Genomic DNA, 22493 nt, shown 5'->3' with positions numbered 1-22493 from the left:
TCTAGCAAGTGTAACTCAAACTAAAGAGACCATCAACACAAGACTATTATATATGAAACCTCATGATAATTACTAATCAGAAACCTATAATAATACACAATAAATTAAGAGAAAGGAAACCAAACATAATACTAAAGCCATCAAACCACAAGCGAAGAGCACAAGAGAAGAAAGGAACAGAGAAGAACTACTAAAATACCCCCCCAAAAAAAAGGGCAATAAGTACATATTTATCAATAGCTACTTTCAATGTCAACGGACTAAATACTCCAATCAAAAGACAAAGGGTGGCCAATTGGATGAAAAAAGACAAGACCCATATATATGCTGCATATAAAAAACACACTTCAGACCTAAAGACACTCACAAACTGAAAGTAAAGGAATGGAAAAAGTTACTCCATGCAAAATGGCAATGAAAAGTTGGAGTAGCAATACTTATCTCTGACAAAACAGACTTTAAAACAAAACTGTAACAAGAGACAAAGAAGGGCACTACAGAATAATAAAAACGAACAATCCAACAACAGAATACAACACTTGTAAATATCTATGTACCCAACATAGGAGCTCCTAAATACATAAGGCGATTATTAACAAACACAAAAGCAGAAATGGACAGTAACACAATAGTAGTAGGGGACTTTAACACTCCATTTACACCAACAGATAGATCATTGAAACAGAACATCAATAAGGAAATACTGGCCTTAAATGACACATTAGACCAGATGGACGAAGTAGATATATACAGAATATTCCATCCCAAAAGCACAGAATACACATTCTTCTCAAATGCACATGGAATACTCTTGAGGACTGATAACAGGCCACAAAACAAGTCTCAAAAAATTTATGAAGATGGAAATAATACCAAGCATCTTTTCTGACCACAAAAGTATGAAACTAGCAGTCAACTACAGGAAGAAAATAAGAAAAGCCGCAAAGATGTGGAGATTAAACAAAATGCTACTGAACAATAACTGGGGGCTGGCCCAGTGGTGCAGCAGTTAAGTGCACACGTTCCACTTCTCAGCAGCCTGGGGTTCACTGATTTGGATCCCGGGTCCGGACATGGCACCACTTGGCAAACCATGCTGTGGTAGGCGTCTCACATATAAAGTACAGGAAGATGGGCATGGATGTTAGCTCAGGGCCAGGCTTCCTCAGCCAAAAAGAGGACTGGCAGCAGTTAGCTCAGGGGTAAGCTTCCAAAAAAAAAAAAAAATTGGGTCAATGAAGAAATCAAAGGAGAAATGAAAAAATACCTGGAGACAAATGAAAATGAAAAAAAATATGCCAAAATTTGTGGGATACAGCAAAAATGGTCCTAAAATGAAAGTTTATAACAACACAGGCCTACCTCAACAAACAAGAAAAATCTCAAATAAACAATCTAACAGTGCATCTAAAGGAATCAGAAAAAGAACAACAAACAAAACCCAAAACCAGTAGAAGGTAGGAAATAAAACTCAGAGCAGAAATAAATACAATAGAAACTAAAAAAACAATAGGAGGGGCTGGTCCCATGGCCGAGTGGTTAAGTTCCTGTGCTCTGCTTTGGTGGCCGAGGTTTTCACAGGTTTGGATCCTGGGCACAAACATGGCACTGCTCATCAGGTCACACTGAAGCAGCGTCCCACATGCCACAACTAGAAGGACGTACAACTAAAATACGCACCTATGTACTAGGGGGATTTGGGAAGAAAAAGCAGAAAGAAAAAAAAAGAAGATTGGCAACATTAGTTAGCTCAGGTGCCAATCTTGAAGAAAAAAAAAGCAGGAAAAAAATCAATGAAACCAACAGCTGGTTCTTTGAAAACATAAACAAAATTGACAAACCTTTACCTAGACTCACCAGGAAACGAGGCAAAAGGCTCACATAAATAAAATCAGAAACGAAAGAGGAGAAATTACGACACCTCAGAAACACAAAAGATTATAATACTATGAAAAGCTATATGCCAACAAATTGGATAATCTAGATGAAATGGATAAATTCTTAGAATCAGAGAACCTTCTTAAACTGAATTGAGAAGAAATAGAGAATTTGAGTAGGCCAATCACCAGTAAGGAGATCAAAACAGCAATCAAAAACTTCCCAAAAAATGAGAGTCCAGGACCAGATGGCTTCCCTGGGGAATTCTACCAAACATCCGAAGATGACTTAACACCTATCCTTTGCAAACTCTTCCAAAAAATTGAAGACAAGGGAAGCTTCCTAACTCGTTCTATGAAGCCACCATTACTCTGCTACCAAAATCAGAGAAGGACAACACAAAAATAGAAATTTAAAGCTTAATATCACTGACGAACACTGATACACAAATCCTAAACAAAATAGTAGCAAATCACATACACTGATACATTAAAAAGATCATACACCATGATCAAGCGGGATTTATTCCGGGGACGTAGGGATGGTTCAACATCAGCAAATCAATGGAATACACCACATTAACAAAATGAAGAATAAAAATCACATGATCATCCCAATAGATGCAGAAAAAGCATTTGACAAGATACAGCATCCATTTATGATAAAAACTCTGAACAAAATGGGAATACAAGGAAAGTTCTTCAACATAATAAAGGCCATATATGACAAACCACAGCTAAAATCATTCTCAATGGAGAAACAGTGAAAGCTATCCCTCTAAGAACAGGAACCAGACAAGGACGTCCACTTTCACACTCTCATTTAACACAGTATTGGAAGTCCTGGCCAGAGCAATCAGGCAAGAAAAAGAAATAAAAGGGATCCAAACTGGAAAGGAAAAAGTGAAACTCTCACTAGAAGCAGATTACATGATTTTATATATATAAAACCCTAAAGAATCCAACAAAAATATTCTAGAAATAATAAATGAGTATGGTAAAGTTGCAGGATACAAAATTAACACAGAAAAATCAGTGGCATTTCTACACACAACGAAGTAGCAGAAAGAGAAATTAAAACTACAATCTCATTTAGAACTGCAACAAAAAGAATAAAATACCTAGGAATAAACTTAACAAAAGAGGTGAAAGATCTGTACACTGAAAACTATAAAACACTGTTGAAAGAAACTGAACACAGAAAGAAATGGATATGCCATCCTCTGGTACTGGAAAAACACAGAGAAAATGTCCATACTTCCTAAGCACTCTATAGATTCAATGCAATCCCAATCAAAGTTCCAATGACATCTTTCACAAAAATAGAACAGATAATCCTAAAATTTATATGGAACAACAAAAGACCTTGAATAGCCAAAGGACTCCTGAGAAAAAAAGAACAAAGCTGGAGGTATCACACTCCCTGACTTCAAAACGTACTACAAAGCCATAGTAACCAAAACAGCATGGCACTGGCACAAAAACAGACACACAGATCAACGGAAAGGAACTGAGAGCCCAGAAATAAACCACACATCTACAGACAGTAATTTTCTATAAGAGAGCCAAGAACATTTAATGGAGAAAGGAAAGTCTCTTCAATAAACAGTGTTGGGAAAGCTGGACAGCCACATGCAAAAGAATGAAAGTAGACCATTATCTTGCACCATACACAAAAACTAACTCAAATGGATTAAAGACTTGAATGTAAGACCTGAAACTTCGAAACTTCTGGAAGAAAACATAGGCACCACGCTCTTCAACATTGTTCTTAGCAGCATTTTTTTTTCCTTTTTCTCCCCAAAGCCCCCTGGTACATAGTTGTATATTCTTCGTTGTGGGTCCTTCTAGTTGTGGCATGTGGGACGCTGCCTCAGCGTGGTTTGATGATCAGTGCCATGTCTGCGCCCAGGATTCGAACCAACGAAACACTGGGCCGCCTGCAGCGGAGGGCGCAAACTTAACCACTCGGCCACGGGGCCAGTCCCAATTAGCAGCATATTTTCAAGTCCCACGTCTGACCGGGCAAGTAAACCAAAAGAAAAAATAAACAAATGGGACTACATCAAACTAAAAAGCTTCCGCACAGCAAAGGAAACCATCAACAAAACGAAAAGACAATCTAACAATTGAGAGAAGATATTTGCAAACCATATGTCTGAGAAGAGGTTAACATCCAAAATATACAAAGAACTCATACATCTCAACAACAAAAATACTAACAACTCAATTAAAAAATGGGCAAAAGATCTGAACGGACCTTTCTCCTAAGAAGCTATACGGATGGCCAACAGGCACATGAAAACATGCTCAACATCATTACCAGGGAAATGCAAATCAAAACTACAATGAGATAGGGCCGGCCCGGTGGCGCAGCAGTTAAGTTTGCACGTTCCACTTCTTGGTGGCCCGTTCAGATCCCGGATGCGGACATGGCACCGTTTGGCATGCCATGCTGTGGTGGGCATCTCACATATGGGGTGGAGGAGGATGGGTGCAGATGTTGGCTTGGGGCTGGGCTTCCTCAGCAAGAAGAGGAGGACTGGCAGTAGTTAGCTCAGGGTTAATCTTCCTCAAAAAAAAAAAAAAACACTACAATGAGATAGCACCTCACTCCAGTCAGAATGGCTATAATTAACCAGACAGGAAACAACAAGTGTTGGAGAGGATGTAGAGAGAAGGGAACCCTCATACACTGCTAGTGGGAGTGCAAATTGGTGCAGCCATTATGGAAAACAGTATGGAGATTCCCCCAAAAAGTAAAAATAAATCTACCATATGATCCAGCTATCCCACTGCTGGGTATTTATCCAAAGAACTTGAAAACGCAGAGGCATAAAGATACATGCACCTCTATGTTGACTGCAGCATTATTCACAATAGCCAAGACTTGGAAGCAACCTAGGTGCCCGTCAAGGGACAAATGGATAAAGAAGATGTGGTATATATACACAATGGAGTACTACTCAGCCATAAGAAACAATGAAATCCAGCCATTTGTGAAAACATGGATGGACTTTGAAGGTATTATGCTAAGTGAAATAAGTCAGAGGGAGAAAGTCAAATACCATATGATCTCACTCATAAGTAGAAGATAAAAACAACAACAAACACACAGCAACAGAGATTGGATTGGTGTTTACCAGAGGGGATGGGGGAGAAGAGGCTGAAAGCATTGATTAGGCACATGTGTGTGGTGATGGACTGTAATCAGCTTGTGGGTAGTGAGTACGATGTAATCTACAGGGAAACTGAAATATAATAATGTACACCTGAAATTTACATAATCTTATAAGCCAATGTTACCACAACAAAAAGAATGAAAATAAAACACCAAAAAAAAGAAAAAAGAAAGACAGACAGACAGACTAATAGGAGGCTCAAGAAATGATCAACACTGTATTTGGAGGTGGCTGGAGTAACAGCGCTGTGGGGACCAGGATATATCGGCAGCGAGTCCTCTGGAGTTAGACTGTGCTATCTTACAGATTCATTTCAAATGAACAAAGACATTTATGCATACTGTATTTTACTATTAACAGTCATTTATTTAACTTTAGCTTTTGCACACAAGAAATCAATCTAAGATTTAAATACTTTAAACACTATCGGTTATAAAAATGTAAACCATTCAGGGGCCAGCCCCGTGGCCAAGTGGTCAAGTTCACGAGCTCTGCTTCTGAGGCCCAGGGTATCACCAGTGCAGATCCTGGGCACGGACATGGCACGGCTCTTCAGGCCACGCTGAGGTGGCGTCCCACATGCCACAACTAGAAGGACCTGCAACTAAGATATACAACTGTGTGTGGGGGGGGGGGAGGGCGGGGGGAGACAAAGCAGGAAAAAAAAAAAGATTGGCAACAGTTGCTGGCTCAGGTGCCAATCTTAAAAAAAATCGTAAACCATTCAAAATGAAAATTTTCAAATCTCTTTGTAAAAAGGACATGTGACATTGTAGTTTTACTTCCCCTCTATCTCACACTGGGGTATTTTCAGGAATAAGGGTTTGAGTTTATCCGCTTCAATATAGTAGGGTTCTAAAGAGTTACACAAGCGTTCAGAAGTTTCCCGCACATCAATTACAATAGGAATTCAATTGCTTTAGGTTTTTAAATTTCTGTTCTCTAGGGACATGCACATATGAAGCCTGATCCAAAAATGAAACATGTACCTGAGAACTTCAAAACATTCATCTCACATCTTGAGGTTCTCTTGTCTAAATGGAAAAAAAAACTATTTGGTTCCACAATTTTCTTGTTCTCCTCGCATCCCATCTCTCCATCAACTTACAGTCTCAGAGCCCGAGTGCTAAGGGAAATGAGAGCGAAAGCGCTGCCCTAGTCCATCGATACAGGAATCCAAAGGGAAGAAACACAAATACCGGAATCAGCTCAGATGAGCAGCCTGCTTCCCACAGGACAGAAGGAAACCCACGGTCACAAGGTCCCATGTCCCTGACTCTCCTGGTGTAAACGGAGCCCTGGAGGGGGTCAGTCCCTGGAGAAGGAGGGGAGGGCACCTGAGCAGCCACAGGAAGGAGCTCTGGGAGCCCCACACACCCTCCTCTCCCCAGGGAACAGTGCACATGTTCCCTCTCTCAGGCTCCATTCTCACAGTAAGGAAACTCAGCTGGATCCAGTTTAAGGTTCTGACCCAAATGGACCCCCTGATTAATGGGCCCTAATCCAGAACATAGATCTTCTGACTCTCACAGGCTTTCTCAGTGTAAACAAATTACTCTGAATGCACCCACACCGTGCCTGCAAAACTCCAATTATGTCTAGAAACAGGCCCAAGGGAACCAGAGTGACAACCTCAGAAAGGGTGTCACTCCCCACCCCATGAGCACGTGCGCCCCCCAGCTTTCCAGGGCTCTGCAGCTCCTCTCAGGATGAAGCCTCCTTCCATGGGGGTGTGAGCAGTAGGACACCTGCAGGGGAGGCTCCCCAGGAAGGACAACTGGGCCTGCAAGGCATTCCCTTCGCAGACTCAGGGGGGCCTTAGCTTAGTGACACTGTCTTCAGGCCTCTGACCCCACTGGAGTTTTTTTTTTACCACCACTGATACCTTAAATGACATAAATCTAATGATTGAACAATTCAGCTCAAACACTCAAATGTGCAAATGAGGCAAGAAAATTGTACGGCATTTTGCTGGCTCATCAAGAAACCGACAGGAATGTACGACATTCAGGAAAAAATAAATGTTAATTATTTCCTTGACAAGAAACTGTTTTACAAACAATTACTCATACTTGAGCACCTCAGGTTTGCCAGTCTAAGCCCTGGAAATCCATATGAACGCACCCAAAACAAAGAACAGACCTAGGAATATTAGCAACATGCAAGAAAAGGAAAAGAGAAAAACTATTTTAAAACCATGCAATGTAACACTGGAATGTTTTATTTTTTTCTGAAATTCACCTCTTTCTTTTCCTCTTTGGAAGCATTTCATATTATCTTTCAAGCTGTATGGATTACACAAATTTTTATTTATTAAAAAGCTGAAAGTAAAATATAGCGAATATATCTTTTCAAGGAGACAAACCCAGGGAGGGGCAGTGCTCATAGGACAGATCGCCCAGGAAAGTTTGCCCAGAGGAAGCTGCACCCAAAGGACTTAGGATTGAACGTCTGCGCCCAGGACACATCCTGGGAGGAGAGGCGAAAGTGATGCCAGCCCTGATATCAGTTCCCCTACATTAAACCCAGTATATATGGGGTTAAAACCACAGCACTCTTTCCCCGCTTACTCCCTGGCTCCAGAATCCACGACCCGCCACGGAGACAGCCGGCCAAGATCACCCACCTGGATTCCTTCTCCTTCTCCTCCTCCTCCTGCAAACAGCCTCCCAAGGGCGAATGCAGGCTGCTGGGAAAGCTGCGACCAGCAAGACCACTGACTGCCCCCTCCCCCCCACCATCTGCGAGCAGCCACATTCCTCACAAACCTTAAAAACTCGTCGCCTCCCCTCTTTCGGGGACACGAGATGAAACGAAACAAATTCCAGGGCTCACTCTCGTCTCCCGGCTGATGGCTGATATCACCCGAAGTAAAACCCTTTCCATGTCATAAGCCTGCTGTTCCAGGTTTTATTTGGCCCCTCTTGTGTCGTGGGTAAGAACCTGTGTTTGTAGGCGGTGACAGAAGACGTCATACAAGGAATTTCCAGGTGGCTGTTCGCTACTTCTCTCAAGTAAAACATCCACAAACAAGGAACAAACTCTTTTAAAAGGGCCACCCACTGCCTATAGAAAAATGATGATTAAAATATCGGGTCTGTTTGGTTGACGGTTGATGACGATGCTGTGAATCGGACAAGGGAAGTTGGCGTTCGGGAACGTGAGGAGCAATACGGAAGTTTAGGGATTTATTGTCGGTCCTGGGAAGAGCTGCGGGACAGGGTCGTGGATTTGAGACTCTGCTCCCCAAATACAGGGAAAACTCAGGAGAAAACGGGTGCTCCCTGGAGAGAAAGGAGGCCCTGGGGACCCACAGACCACAGCTCCTACGCGCACGAACCCCGGACACCGAGGCCCGACTGTCCTGAGGACCCTCCCGCGGGCCCCGCACCGTCTGGGACACGCGGGGCTGCGGGCGCACAGCGGCCCAGAGACGCTCCGGCCCAAGTCGCCGCGCGCAGGGACCACAGGACGCCCGGGGCCCGGCTGCCGGCCCCGCCCCCACGCTGCGGCCGGAGGGGCCTGAGGGCCGAGCGGCGCCACCGCGGACTCGGGGCCGCAGAGCCCGGAGGGGACCGCGGGAGGCCGGGCCCGCCCCCCGCTTCCCACCAGCCCCTCCTCCCGTGTCCTCACCCCGGGCCGCACACTCACCATTTCTAGGGCTCCTGAGTCCCCCGACTCCTTCCTATGAATCGCTCACAGCGCAACAGAGTCGGCGGCAGAGCAAGGAGGGGCCTTTAAGGGCAGGCGACTCGTGACCGGAAGGACTATGGAGCGACAGGAACTCGGAAGTGGTTGCGGAGCGTCGGCCCGCCCACCTGCCCGGGAGCCGACCCCGATTGGACAGTTCGAAAGTCCCCCCCACCCCGGTCCTGAGTGACAGCGGGATGGAGATTGTTTGAGCCAACCTAGAGCTGAAGGTGGTCCTGTCTGAGGAGTTTTCCGTTGCCATGCGGGGCTACGAGGCCGCTCCCGGAACTGTGACCCTTCTTTGCAAACACACTTAAAATCACCTCCCCGTGTGTAATGATTAGTCTATCTCCACTCTGACCTTTGATCTTCCACCCAGCGCTTCCCCACCTCCGCTGATATCATACTTTAAAGAATCCTGTGGCCTCCCAAGCCCTCAGCTCTGCGGGGAAGTTGGAACCCGCAGCCTTAGCTGGGCGCAAAGGCTCTTCTCAGTCTAACCACAAGGTGTGAGATGTGTTCATTCAAATCTCAGGTGTACATTTTACACTGGACGGAGATTTATGTTAGATCATATTTTGAATGTATCCTGAGAGAACTTTGAAATGTAAAAGCCTATAATATCCGTAAGGTAATTCAATTCCTGTTTGGACTGATAGAACACACAAAACGAGAAAAGGTTATGTAAATTTGGAATGTACCTGGAAAATATTCATATGCTTAAGAGATTGGAATGGAAAACCCATTTTCACTGCAAAATTCGTAATGCTTTTATCTACTTATTTAAACAGGTTTTTTTTTTTGAGAAATAATACACATACAATAAAATAGAGGCCTTTACCTTTTACAAGTCACTGGTGTTCAGTATATTTACAGTATCTGCAATTATCACCGCCGTCAATTTCAGAATATTTACATCACCTAAAACGAAACCCCTAAGCCCTTAACCTACCACTGCCCTATCTTCCCACTTAGCTCCTCCAAGTGCCAGCCCTAGACAGCCACTAATCTATTGTCTGTGTCTATAAATGTCCATATTTGTTGACTTTCGTATGAATAAAATTGTATAGTATGTGGTGTTTGTGTTTGACTTCATTCACTTGGTGTAACTTTTTCAGGGTATTCCATGTTGTAGCATGTATCAATATTTCATTTTTTAAAAATTGAGATATAATTGACGATCAACATTATATTCAATTCAGTGTGCCATAGTAAGGCTAGTCAACTTCCATCACCACATAGGATTATAAACTTTTTTTCTTGTGTTGAGAACATTTAAGATCTACCCTCTTAGCAAATTTTAAATAAACAATTCAGTATTAACTCTAGTCACCATGCTGTACATTACATCCCCGTGACTTATTTATGTCATAACACGAAGTGTGTAGCTTTTGATCGCCTTCTATATTTATTCCATCAAAGTTACATCTTATCCATATTAAGTGTACAGTTCATAGTGTGAAGTACACTGACATTGTGAAACCGATCTCCAGAACTCTTCATCCTGCAAAACTGCCACTCTCTGTGTATCAAACAAAAATGCCCGCTTGGCCCTGACAACCACTGTCCTGATGTCTCTATGAATCTGACCACTCTAGATACCTCCTATCAGTGGAATCACACAGTTTTTGTCCTTTTTTTGACTGGCTTGTTACACTTAGCATGATGTCCTCAAGGTTCGCCCATGTTATAGCATGTGTTGGAATTTCACGTCTTTTTTTTAATTTACTTATTTATTGAAGAAGATTAGCCCTGAGCTAACTACTGCCAATCCTCCTCTTTTGGCTGAGGAAGACTGGCCCTGAGCTCACATCCGTGCCCATCTTCCTCTATTTTATATGTGGGATGCCTGCCGCAGCATGGCTTGACAAGTGGTGCGACCTACACACCTGGGATCTGAACTGGAGAACCCCAGGCCACCAAAGCAGAATGCGCAAACTTAACTGCTGCACCACTGGGCTGACCCCCATGTCTTTTTAAAGCTGAATAATATTCTATTCTATGTGTGCACTACACTTTGTTGATCCATTCATCTGTTGATGAATGTTTTGGTTGCTTTCAGTTTGGGGCTACTGTGAATAATGCTCATATGAACACAGGTGGGCATATATCTGTTGGAGTCCATGTTTTGAATACTTTTGGGTATATACTCAGAAATGGAAATGCTGGATCATATGATAACTCTTACTGTAATATTTGAAAATGTGTCATACTGTTTTCCACAATGGTGTCATGATTTTGCTTTCCCACCAGAAGTGCACAGGCGTTCCCATGGGTGTTTCCACTTTCCTAATGGTGTCCTTTGAAACAAAAAGTCATTAATTTTGATGAAGTTCAAGTTATTTACATATTTTTAGTGTTTTCACTTTTGGTGTTGTAATTCATGATTCTTTGTCAAATCAACAGTCATATTGCCCTCTTTGTTTTTTCTAAGAGTATTATTGTTTTACTCCTGATTTAGGTCTTTGATCGATTTTGGTAAGTTATTGTGTGTGATGTAATGTGAGTCCAATTTCATCCTTCTGCTTGTTGCTATCCAGTTGTCCAGCACCAGTTTTTGAAGAAGAATATTCTTTCCTCATTTTTGGTACCTTTTCTGACAATCAGTTGACCACAGATGAATGGGTTTATATCTGGAATCTCAATGAAACACACTGATCTGTGTCTGTCCTTGTGTCATCATTCACATTAGCTGGATTACCATGCTGAGTAGTCAGATTTGAAATCAGGAAATGTTAGTCTTATTACTTTGTCTTCATTTTGCAAGATTGGTTTAGTGATTCTGGTCTGCCTGCAATTCCGTATCATTTATCAAAACCTTGCCAATTTATATAAAGAAGTCAGCTGAGATTATGATAGGGATTGTGTTGAAAATCTAGATGGTTCTAGGAAGTATTGTCATCTCCACAGTGTTAAAACTAAGGATCCATGAGCATGGTCTATTTTCCGTTTTATTGATTGACTGATTGATTGATTTTTAGGGTTCGCTTGTTTTTCTTGCCTCTATTGGTTAGGGATTAATAAAGAACAAGGAAAAAGATGGCATCACTTCTAGGTTTTTGCTCATCTTATTAAAGATCTGCAATGTCTGAATATCCAGTCCCCTCCCAACATCACCCCATTCCTTTTAATTTCCAAAAATGCAAATCACATTTTTGGCAATAAGAAAAAAGTTTAATGGTTGTTATTACTAGAAACTATTTTCAAGGAACATGTGGCTAGAAGAGGATGTTTCTCCACCTTCTCTCAGGATGCTTCCAGCTCTGTAAGCGATATCCTTTTGCGTATGTGTACATTCACTAATGACCATCCAATAGGAGTGGTGCATAGTTTGTAAATTTAAAATATATAAAAGTTTATAATCATTTTTCTATCACTATGTGATTATTATAAATATGCAGTTTTTGATACAGCTCCCTTTTTCCATTTTACCTTTTGACCTCCTTCACCCATTTCTGTCATTCCCCACCCCACGCCTCTGGCAACTGCCACTCTCTTATCTATATCCATGAGCTTGGTGTTTTTGTTTGTTTTAGATTCCACATATAAGAGAGACCATACAATTATTGTACTTCACTATCTGACACATGTCACAGCGTAATGCCATTGAGATCCATCCATGTTGTCACCAGTGGCAAGATTTCATTCTTTTTTTATGGCTGAATAATTTCCATTGTACATGTATACCATAATTTCTCTACCCACTTATTTATTGGTGGACACTTAGGTTGTTTCCATTTCTTGGATATTGTAAATAATGGTGCAGTGAACATCGGAGCGCATATATCTTTTTGAGTTAGCATTTTAGTTTCCTTTGGATAAATACCAAGAAGTGGAATTGCTGAATCACATTTTTTCATGAACCTCCATACCGTTTTCCATAGTGGCTGCAACACTTTACATTGCTACTGACAGTATACAAGGGTTTTCTTTTCTTCACATCTTCACCAACATTTGTTATTTCTCACTTGTCGATCTTTATGAAATTTTTAATGCTGTTTTGCAGTTTTTGGAGTATTTTCTACTTCTCTTATTAAATTTATTCCTAACTTATTCCTTTTGATGCTATTATAAGTAGATTTCTTTTGTTAGTTTCATTATCACATTTTTCCTTGCAGTGTAGAAAATACAATTTATTTTTATATACTTACCTCGTATCATACAAATTTTCTGTGCTTGGTTATCAGTTCTGACAGGTTTTTTTAGTGGATTCCTTAGAGTTTTCTATTTACAAGATGTCATATGCAAGTGAAGATAATTTTACATCTTCCTACCCACTCTGAACACTTTTTATTTCTTTTTCTTGCAAACCTGTTCTGGCTGAAATATCCAGTGCATTGTCAAATAGAAGTGGCAAGAGCAGGGGCCCTGTGGCCAAGCACTTAAGTTTTCCTGCTCTGCTTAGGTGGCCCGGGGTTCGCCAGTTCAGATCCTGGACATAGACCTATGCACTGCTCATCAAGCCATGCTGTGTTGGCGTCCCACATAGAAGAACTAGAAAGACCTACAACTAGGATGTACAACTATGTACTGGGGCTTTGGAGAGAAAAAATAAACAGAAGGAAGATTGGCAACAGTTGGGAGCTCAGGGCCAATCTTAAAAAAAAAAAAATAAGTGGCAAGAGTAGACATTCTTGTTGTGTTCCTCATTTCTGGAAGAAAATATCCAGCCTTTCACCTTTATGTATAATATTAGTTGTGGGTGTCCCATCCATGCTCATTATCAGGTTCAGGAAATTTCCTTCAAATCCTGGATTGCTGAGTATTTGTATCATGAAAGGATATTGAATTTTGTCAAGGATTTCCTCTTAGTCTATTGAGAAGATCAGGTCATTTCTGTTTTCAGTCTATTAATATTGATGCTGGTCAACACAAGGTTGACATAAGGGAAGCCATATTGTAGAAAAGAAACCATATTGTATCTTTGAATGACCTCTGGTTAACTAACCCAGACCTGCTCTGTAGATTTTATGGCCCCTCCCAGCTGCTGTAAGTTGATAACTTTGTTCTTCTGAGCTCCTTAGGAATGTGGTGACCCCCAGCCAGAGAGTCTGTGCGATGGCCATCATCAATGACAACTGAAAGATCAGGGTATAGGCCATTGCTCCAGTCTCTGATGCATCTCCAGTAAAACAAAAGATTATCAAGAACTGTGACAGATGTCTGGCCCCACCTGGAGATCAGATGGAGGCCTCACTGGGAATAAGTCTGTTTTTCAGGGACTATTAAAATTTGGGTAGTCTATACTTCTTATCCTTCTGGTCAGACACTTGATTGTAAAATGTGCTTTCAAAGGTTCTAAAACTGTTGAGCAAGATACAAAATTCTAATATTACAAAAATGTCAACACGAAGCTGGGAACAAGAGAATATTTCCAAATGAGTGCTACACAGTTGCATTCCTCTAACCCAGATCTATGCCCCCAATTCAGCAGGAAGTAGCTAGATGGGTTGTTGCCCCAAATCCCTGAAGAATGAGGAATACCAAAGAATAGGAGGGATTGAAACCGGGAAGGACTTAGCCACTGCTGATTAAGAAGCTAGGAACTAAAGTTTTTTTTCCTTTTTGCAATTACTGATTATAGCTTTTAGCTGTTTAACCCACTCATTGTCTTTTTGGGGTTTTTTTTTAAGGAAGAGTAGCCCTGAGCTACTGTTGCCAATCCTCCTCTTTTTGCTGAGGAAGACTGGCTCTGAGCTAACATCTGTGCCCACCTTCCTCTACTTTTATATGTGAGACGTCTGCCACAGCATGGCTTGACAAGCAGTGCGTAGGTCTGCATCTGGGATCCGAACTGACGAACCGCAAGCCGCTGAAGCAGAACATGCGAACTTAACCTCTGCGCCACCAGGCTGGCCCCAACCCACCCATTGTTAACTGTGCTGTATAGGCAATATGCTATCTGACTCCCACTAGGCTCCTGTAGATAACATCTCCCTGGAGCCTGGGTTGCCATGGTCATGGGTGTTTGAGCTGTTCTTCAGGAATTAGAACTCCTTGTCCACTCCGGGCCAGTTGAGACCACCAACCCATCAACTGGGCCCATGCAGATGTCCAATAGGCACCTTTTGACGTCAAGAGGCTAAAAACTCCACCCACAGATCATGCTAACATCGCCATTTTGTCAACATGGGTCCCATGAAGAGGCATGACATCTCACTACGCTTGTGCAGATCGATTACCTCACCTCTCTACACATTTCAGACCACTTGCCCCCCTATCCCATCAAGATCCCTGAGTCCGTATTTTCTGGGAAATGAATTTGAGACTCGTGCTCTCACTTCCTCGTGTGGCTGTCTTGTGATTAAACTCTCTCTCTGCTGCAATCTCATCATCTTGGTGTTTGTCTTTCTGGGTAGTGGGCAAAAACGAACCTGGTTTGGTAAGAATATGACGTACTACATTAATGACTTTTGAGAGCTTAACCCAACCCTGCATCCCTGGAATTAATCCCACCTGGTCTTGGTGTATAAATGTTTTAGGTTGTTGCTGGGTTAGGCACTAGTATTAATTGAGGATTTTTTGGATCCATATTCACAAAGGAAATAGATCTGCAGAGTTTTTGGTGATACTTTCGTCTGATTTTGGTATCAGGATAACACTGGCTTCACACATGAGTTTGAAGTGTTGTGTTGATTCTGTTTTGGGGAAGAATTCGGGAAGAATCCGTATTAAACCTTAATTGGATGTTTTGGAGCATTCTGCTGTGAAACCCTCTGGGCCTGGGCTTTGCTTTATGCGTGGTTTTTTGTTTACTAATCCAACCACCTCACTTCTTATAATTCTACTCAAATTTTCTGTTTCTTCTTGAGTTGCTTTTGGTAGTTTGTGTATTTCTAGGAATTTGTCCATTTCGTCTACATTATCTAATTTGTTTACATTTGTTCGTCCAATTTCCTTATAATCCTTCTTATTTCTATAATCTCAGTAGTCATAGCCCCTCTCCCAATCTGATTCTAGGAATTTGAGTTGACTGTTTTTCTTTAGGTCAATCTAGCTAAATTGTCTATTAGTGTCTATTATTATTCTTGTTGATCTTTTCATAGAATCCACTTTTGATTTCATTGATTTTCCTTATGGGTTTTCTATTCTCTATTTACTTAATTTCTGCTCTAATTTTTATTATTTCCTTTTCTCCTTAATTTTGGCTTGGTTTCTCATCATTTTGAATGTGTTAGGTGAAAGATTAAGTTATTGATTTGAGATCTTTCATTTTTGGTAGTTTAGGCATTTATGGGTATAATTATTTTTTATCTCTTTTTTTTTCCTGCTTTTTCTCCCCAAATCCCCCCAGTACATAGTTGTATATTTTAGTTGTGGGTCCTTCTAGTTGTGGCATGTGGGACACCGCCTCCACGTGGCCTGAGGAGCGGTGCCATGTCTGCGCCCAGGATCTGAACCAGAGAAACGCCAGCCGCCGCCTCGGAGCTCGCGAACTTAACCACTTGGGCACGGCGCCGGCCCCTATGGGTACAATTTTTATCTGCAGAATGTATTCACTGTAGCTCTTAAACTGTGGTATATTGGGTCTTTGTTTTCATTCATTAAAAATGTTTTCCAATTTCTGTATTGATTTCTTTCACCTATGGGTTATTTCGGAGTGTCTTGTTTAATTTCCTCGTATTTGTGAGTTTCCCCAAATTTTCCCAAGATGTTGATTTCTAATTTCATTCCATTGTGGTCAGAGATCTTACTTTGTATTTTTAATTTTAAAATTCCTGGCATTTTAAATTTACGAGGTGTTGTTTATGGTGAGGATTTGATCTAGCCTAGAGAAAGGTCCATGTCTGGTTGAAAAGAATATGTGTTCTGGTGTCTAAGAATGTGCAAGAAGTTGCATACTAGATGCCACAAGCCTTCATCATGTGCCCCATTAATGATTCCACGTTTGGAAAACAGCTCTAATGGACACTCCAACCTCTATATGATCATGATATTCTGAACTCACTCTCCATAGTTTTCTAAGAAACAAACATGCAAATTAAAGAAGAAGGTGATAAAAAATGCCCCCATATATCTCAGGACTTTTGTGATAGAACTTATCTCTGCAGTTCCTCCATGGATAAGGGGTTACTTCTGGGTTACTATCTTGGTTGGGGAACAGATCAAGAAGCACCCACTTGGCCTTTCCCACCAGAGTATGCCTCACTAAAAGGGGTAGGAAGTCAACATACGTATTTTGCACATTAACAAGTACATGTATTTTCATTATATATCTTGGGCCTAATGAGCTAATCTCTTTTAATATATTTGTTAGGCATTTATAAATCATAATTTTTGTAAGATTTGGGCATGGCCTTAGAACGTCTTTATTGGAACATTCATATTTGTTTTTGATTACTAAGAGCTATTTAAACTGTTAGTGATATCTTTCTCTCTCTATATATATATCTTTTTTCTTTTTCTTTTTCCTTTTCTTTTTTGAGGAAGATTAGCCCTGAGCTAACACCTGCTGCAAATCTTCCTCTTTTTGCTGAGGAAGACTGGCCCTGAGCTAAGATCTATGCCCATCTTCCTCTATTTTATGTGGAAGGCCTGCCACAGCATGGCTTGTCAAGTGGTGTGTAGGTCTGCACCTGGGATCAGAACCGGTGAACCCTGGGCCACCAAAGTGGAACATGCAAACTTAATCGCTGCCCCACTGGGCCAGCCCCCTCTCTATATTTTTATTGAAAACATTTTCCCAGGTGGTGTTTCTATCTTTTATTATTATCAACAATATGTTTACATTTTTTAGTTTATCAAATCTAACTTTGCATTTTTCTTGGGATGTCATAACTTCCGCTGCCTAATACATAGAGATACTTTCTGATGTTTACTTTCAGTATTTTCATTTTATCTTTGATTCTTTATTCCATAGGGAATTTATTTGGATGTAGTAGACAGGAGAGTTACAGATTCCCACAATTCATCATCTATTTTGTTCCATCCTCGTGTGTGTTTATAGACCATTGAGGGTTCATATGATTAGTCCAGTTTCTCAACACTGAAACTACTGACATTTTCAACAAGATAATACTCTTTGTCAAGGGGACTATTCTGTGCATCACAGGATCGCTAGATGTCTGTAGCAGTGCTCCCCGCCTCCCACAGTCATGACAGCCTGAAATGCCCCCAGATATCAACAAATGTTCCCTGAGAGGCAAAAATCACCCCATGGTAGAATTTATCTCTGCAGTTTTAACTGGTCAATTCTTATGGTGGCAACAGACCATTAAATTATCACTCCTTATGAATTTTTTTTTTTTGAGGAAGATTAGCCCTGAGCTAACATCTGCTGCCACTCCTCCTCTTTTTGCTGAGGAAGACTGGCCCTGAGCTAACATCCGTGCCCATCTTCCTCTACTTTATATGTGGGACGCCTACCACAACATGGCTTACCAAGCAGTGCCGTGTCTGCACCCAGGATCTGAACTGGCGAACCCTGGGCCAGCAAAGCAGAAACATGCGCACTTGACTGCTGCACCACCAGGCCGGCCCTCACTCCTCATGAATTTTTGTAATTGGTTCATCTGCTGAAACTTGTTCTTCATCATTCTTTATTTGCAATAATACCCTGAATAGCCTTTGGGCTCATTTTCAGAGACTTACTTCATAATTATTGTGTTATGAGGCAGAAACGCAGATCCTGGTGCAAATTTGAATGGAAATGTCTTTAAGGGTGTGGCAGTGTGTAGAGAGAGCTGCATCTTTGACTTCAGGAGTCTTCCATGCACCAAAATTGATTGTATTTCCATAGAGGTGATGCCTCTGTCACCTCATCAAGAAACACTCAGACTTGTTTGCACAAAGATCTCAACTTGGTGTTCGCCCTAAACCTCAAAACTTCAGATATAATATGCAGTACATATCATTTAAATTCAATAATATGTGTTATGTATAATGTGCGTATTTACACAATGTTTAGAAAATTGACTCTTTCATCAGTTGTAGCAATTTTCCAGTTATTTTATCTTTAGCTTGTCAAATAAGTGATACTCTAATCTCCAATAACAATATATGCTTCTTCCATCTTATACATCAGATTGATTATTGTGTTTTCTGACATGAAGTTATAGATGAAAGCAGTGATAAATACTTGGAGTCAAAAGAAACATCTTTGGTTGTAGTTGAAGTTGCCTCCTCCTTTTGATGGGCTGCCTCTCACACAGCAGCTCCTCTTCATGTCCTTCTCCCAAACATCTTCTATGAGAACCAGGCTGCCCTGGCAGTCACTGTACCTGACTGTGACCACAGGATTTTAGCACAAAAAGTGAGTAAAAGTACTGTGGCACCATCTCTAGATTTCAACCAAGGGCAAGGACAATCTATTCCATAGTGGAGACTTTATTTATTGATTTTTTTTTAAGATTTTATTTTTTTCCTTTTTCTCCCCAAAGCCCCCCGGTACATAGTTGTATATTCTTCATTATGGGTCCTTCTCATTGTGGCATATGGGACGCTGCCTCAGCGTGGTTTGATGAGCAGTGCCATGTCCGCGCCCAGGATTCAAACCAACGAAACACTGGGCCGCCTGCAGCGGAGCGCACGAACTTAACCACTCGGCCACGGGGCCAGCCCCTTATAGTGGAGACTTTAGTAATGCTAGTTCGGAAGAACAAAGTTGTTTCTAATTCCCACAGAAGGTCCATCCTAGTTAATGAACCATTTGTCCTAATTTCATAAGAAGAGGTGAAGTGTGCTTGGTGGCAAAGCTTGGTCTGAGTCAGGCAGCCTGGTGATGAATCGAGCCCCCTCCTGACTGCCTGTGTAAAGTCACAGCCGTCACTCAGCTCCCCTAAGTCTCGGTTTCCTCTCTTATCAAATAGGATGATGCTGGTGCTTCCCTGTTAGAAGTCTGTGCAGATGAAAAGCAATGAGCCAGTCCCCCTAAGGTGCTGAGTGCAGTGCCTCACACTCAGTAAGCCTTCCTACAGTGCCTTATTATTAGTGTCAGCACTCCTGTTAGTATTCTCACTGTCATTGTCATCATCATCTTTATAATGCCTTAGAAAGTAGAATTTCCCTCAATGGAATTTAGAACATTTTACACTGCAGATGACCCAATGTTTCCTTGACACGCAAGGTTACAACTCGCAAGTGATTCCTACATTGTCAGACTGAACATTGCTCTCTAGCATCATAGACTCACCAGTCAGTGAGATAATTATTTGGAGGAAATTCAGTTTTCTTTGTTTTAATGCATCTTTTATTTTTATTTATTTATTTTTTTTTAGGAAGATCAGCCCTGAGTTGCCTGCTGCCAATCCTCCTCTTTTTTTTTGCTGAGGAAGACCGGCCCTGAGCTAACACCCATGCCCATCTTCCTATACGTCATTATGTGTGGGATGGCTATCACAGCATGGTGTGCCCAGAGGTGCCACGTCTGCACCCGGGATCCGAACCGGTGAACCCTGGGCCACTGAGAAGTGAAACGTGCGAACTTAACCGCTGGGCCACCAGGCAGGCCCCGAAACTCAATTTTCTGATGTTGATGTGGGCTCAGTGAGCCGAGGAGTCAAAAGAAAGATTATCTGGACTCTCAAGTTCTGGCAGTAGTGTTCCTTTATTCAGAGACTAGCATGGAGTAGCATGGGGACAGGACTCATGGGCAGTAAAGAGCTACAAACATGGGTTGAGGGTAGGGCTAAATTTATAAGGCATAGGTACATGAGTTATGTCTTTAGAAGACAAAGGAAAGAATATGTAAGAAAGTCATTAAAATGGTCACAGTGCAGGTGGGGTCTGGTTATTGGGTGGTCCTGTAACTTTGGATAAGAATCAGACTGGATCAGGTCAGGATGCCCTGTGCTTCCAGGAGGATGATACAGATTGGTATGCAGGGCAGGACGCCTTGGGCTTCTCTCCCTGGGGCAGCCTGGATCCTCATCAATGTCTCCTCATAGATGGATTAAATACTGTAACCACAGGTAAGGGGCAGATCATGACCACAGAGAGTGACTTGACCACCAGTGAGAAAGAGTCCCTTCTTATATTTTCCATGGAATACAAATATTTTCATGTCAGAAACATTTTCTAAAGTTAACCATTCTGAATACCCAGAAGTCAGTGTTCTTCAGAAATGATAGCTTGTTTTTGCTCCCAATGCTCTTGTTCTGAATCTGACTGAAGTGTTGGAAGGACGCCACCTAATGCACCCCTGGTGTTGTAACTGAAGACAACCGGCTCCTCTCTTGGTGAGTGCAGAGCCAAAAACATGAAGACGGCAGGAGTAGGCGAAGAAAGTTTTATTACTAGCACAAGTAAGGGAGAACTCTGAGGGTCTCTCCCAAAGCAGTGGCTCCCCAAACAAGGGTTTGCGGGGTCCTTCTATTGTGAGATCATAGTACAGTTCATGAATATTCAGTTAAGGAAAAGGCAGGAGATCAGGGTTTATTGCGTAACCGTCACGTCCCTTTAAGGCTCATGGGTAGATGTGCACATGCTACTACATACATCACATGACCCAGAAACAGCTGCTTGGTCTCTCCCAGAGGAGGAGAATTTAAATTGTTAATGAGATCATAATGGAGACGGTTCAATTCACCTAAGATCAGTTTGAGGCAGCTAGAACCGCTTCAGTTATCTTGCTTGTGGGAACCTCCTGTGGTTAGGCTCATCCTGAAATTTTCTGTCTGCAAAACACTCAATAGAAAATGTCAGTTTCTATCAGATCCTCAGTACTCCTTTCTTTTCCTAGTTCCCTGGTCACGGTGATGCGGGGTCAGTGAGCCGAGCAGTCGAAAGAAAGATTTCTTAGACTCTCAAGATCTGGCAGTAGTGCTCTTCTATTCAGAGAATAGTGTGGAATAGCATGGGGACAGGACCCATGGGCAGGCAGAGCTTCTGCTGCTGCCGCTTCTGCTGCCCCCGCTGGCATGGGGACAGGACCCATGGGCAGGCAGAGCTGGTGCGTGGGGACAAGACCCGCGGGCAGTCAGAGTTCCTGCTGCTGCCCCCGCTGGCATGGGGACAAGACCCATGGGCAGGCAGAGCTGGTGCGTGGGGACAAGACCCACGGGCAGTCAGAGTTCCTGCTGCTGCCCCCGCTGGCATGGGGACAAGACCCATGGGCAGGCAGAGCTGGTGTGTGGGGACAGGACCCACGGGCAGTCAGAGCTTCTGCTGCCGCCGCTTCTGCTGCCCCCACTGGCATGGGGACAGGTCCCATGGACAGGCAGAGCTAGTGTGTGGGGACAAGACCCACAGGCAGTCAGAGCTCCTGCTGCTGCCTCTGCATGGGGACAGGACCCATGGGCAGTCAGAGCTCCTGCTGCTGCCTCTGCATGGGGACAGGACCCATGCGCAGGCAGAGCTGGTGCGTGGGGACAGGACCCACGGGCAGTCAGAGCTCCTGCTGCTGCCTCTGCATGGGGACAGGACCCATGTGCAGGCAGAGCTGGTGCGTGGGGACAGGACCCACGGGCAGTCAGAGCTCCTGCTGCTGCCCCCGCTGGCATGGGGACAGGACCCATGGGCAGGCAGAGCTGGTGTGTGGGGACAAGACCCACGGGCAGTCAGAGCTCCTGCTGCTGCCCCCGCTGGCATGGGGACAGGACCCATGGGCAGGCAGAGCTGGTGTGTGGGGACAAGACCCACGGGCAGTCAGAGCTCCTGCTGCTGCCCTGAGTTGAGGGTTAGGGCTAATTTTATAAGGCATGGGTACGTGACTTATTTTTACTGGAAAAAAAGAAAAGATGATGTAAAAAGTCATTAAATGATTTCAGTGCAGATGGGGTCTGGTTATTGTGCGGTCATATAACTT

At 42.7% G+C, this 22493-nt stretch overlaps 1 protein-coding gene across 1 annotated transcript in view; it reads right to left on the bottom strand.

Moving 5' to 3' along the window:
* LOC106846589 (zinc finger protein 709-like) overlaps nt 1-8828 on the bottom strand; it is a 35348-nt gene extending 26520 nt beyond the window's left edge. The window contains exon 1 of the mRNA XM_044753790.2: nt 8711-8828. Within this exon, the coding sequence (XP_044609725.1) occupies nt 8711-8713 (3 nt within the window). The 5' untranslated portion in view covers nt 8714-8828. The remainder of the gene's footprint in view (nt 1-8710) is intronic.
* Nucleotides 8829-22493: the final 13665 nt, after the last annotated feature.

This window comes from Equus asinus, chromosome 20, assembly GCF_041296235.1.
Source record: "Equus asinus isolate D_3611 breed Donkey chromosome 20, EquAss-T2T_v2, whole genome shotgun sequence".
Lineage (NCBI taxonomy): Eukaryota > Metazoa > Chordata > Mammalia > Perissodactyla > Equidae > Equus > Equus asinus.
Note: the sequence above shows the minus strand (reverse complement) of the source record. Positions and strands in the feature narration are given on the sequence as shown.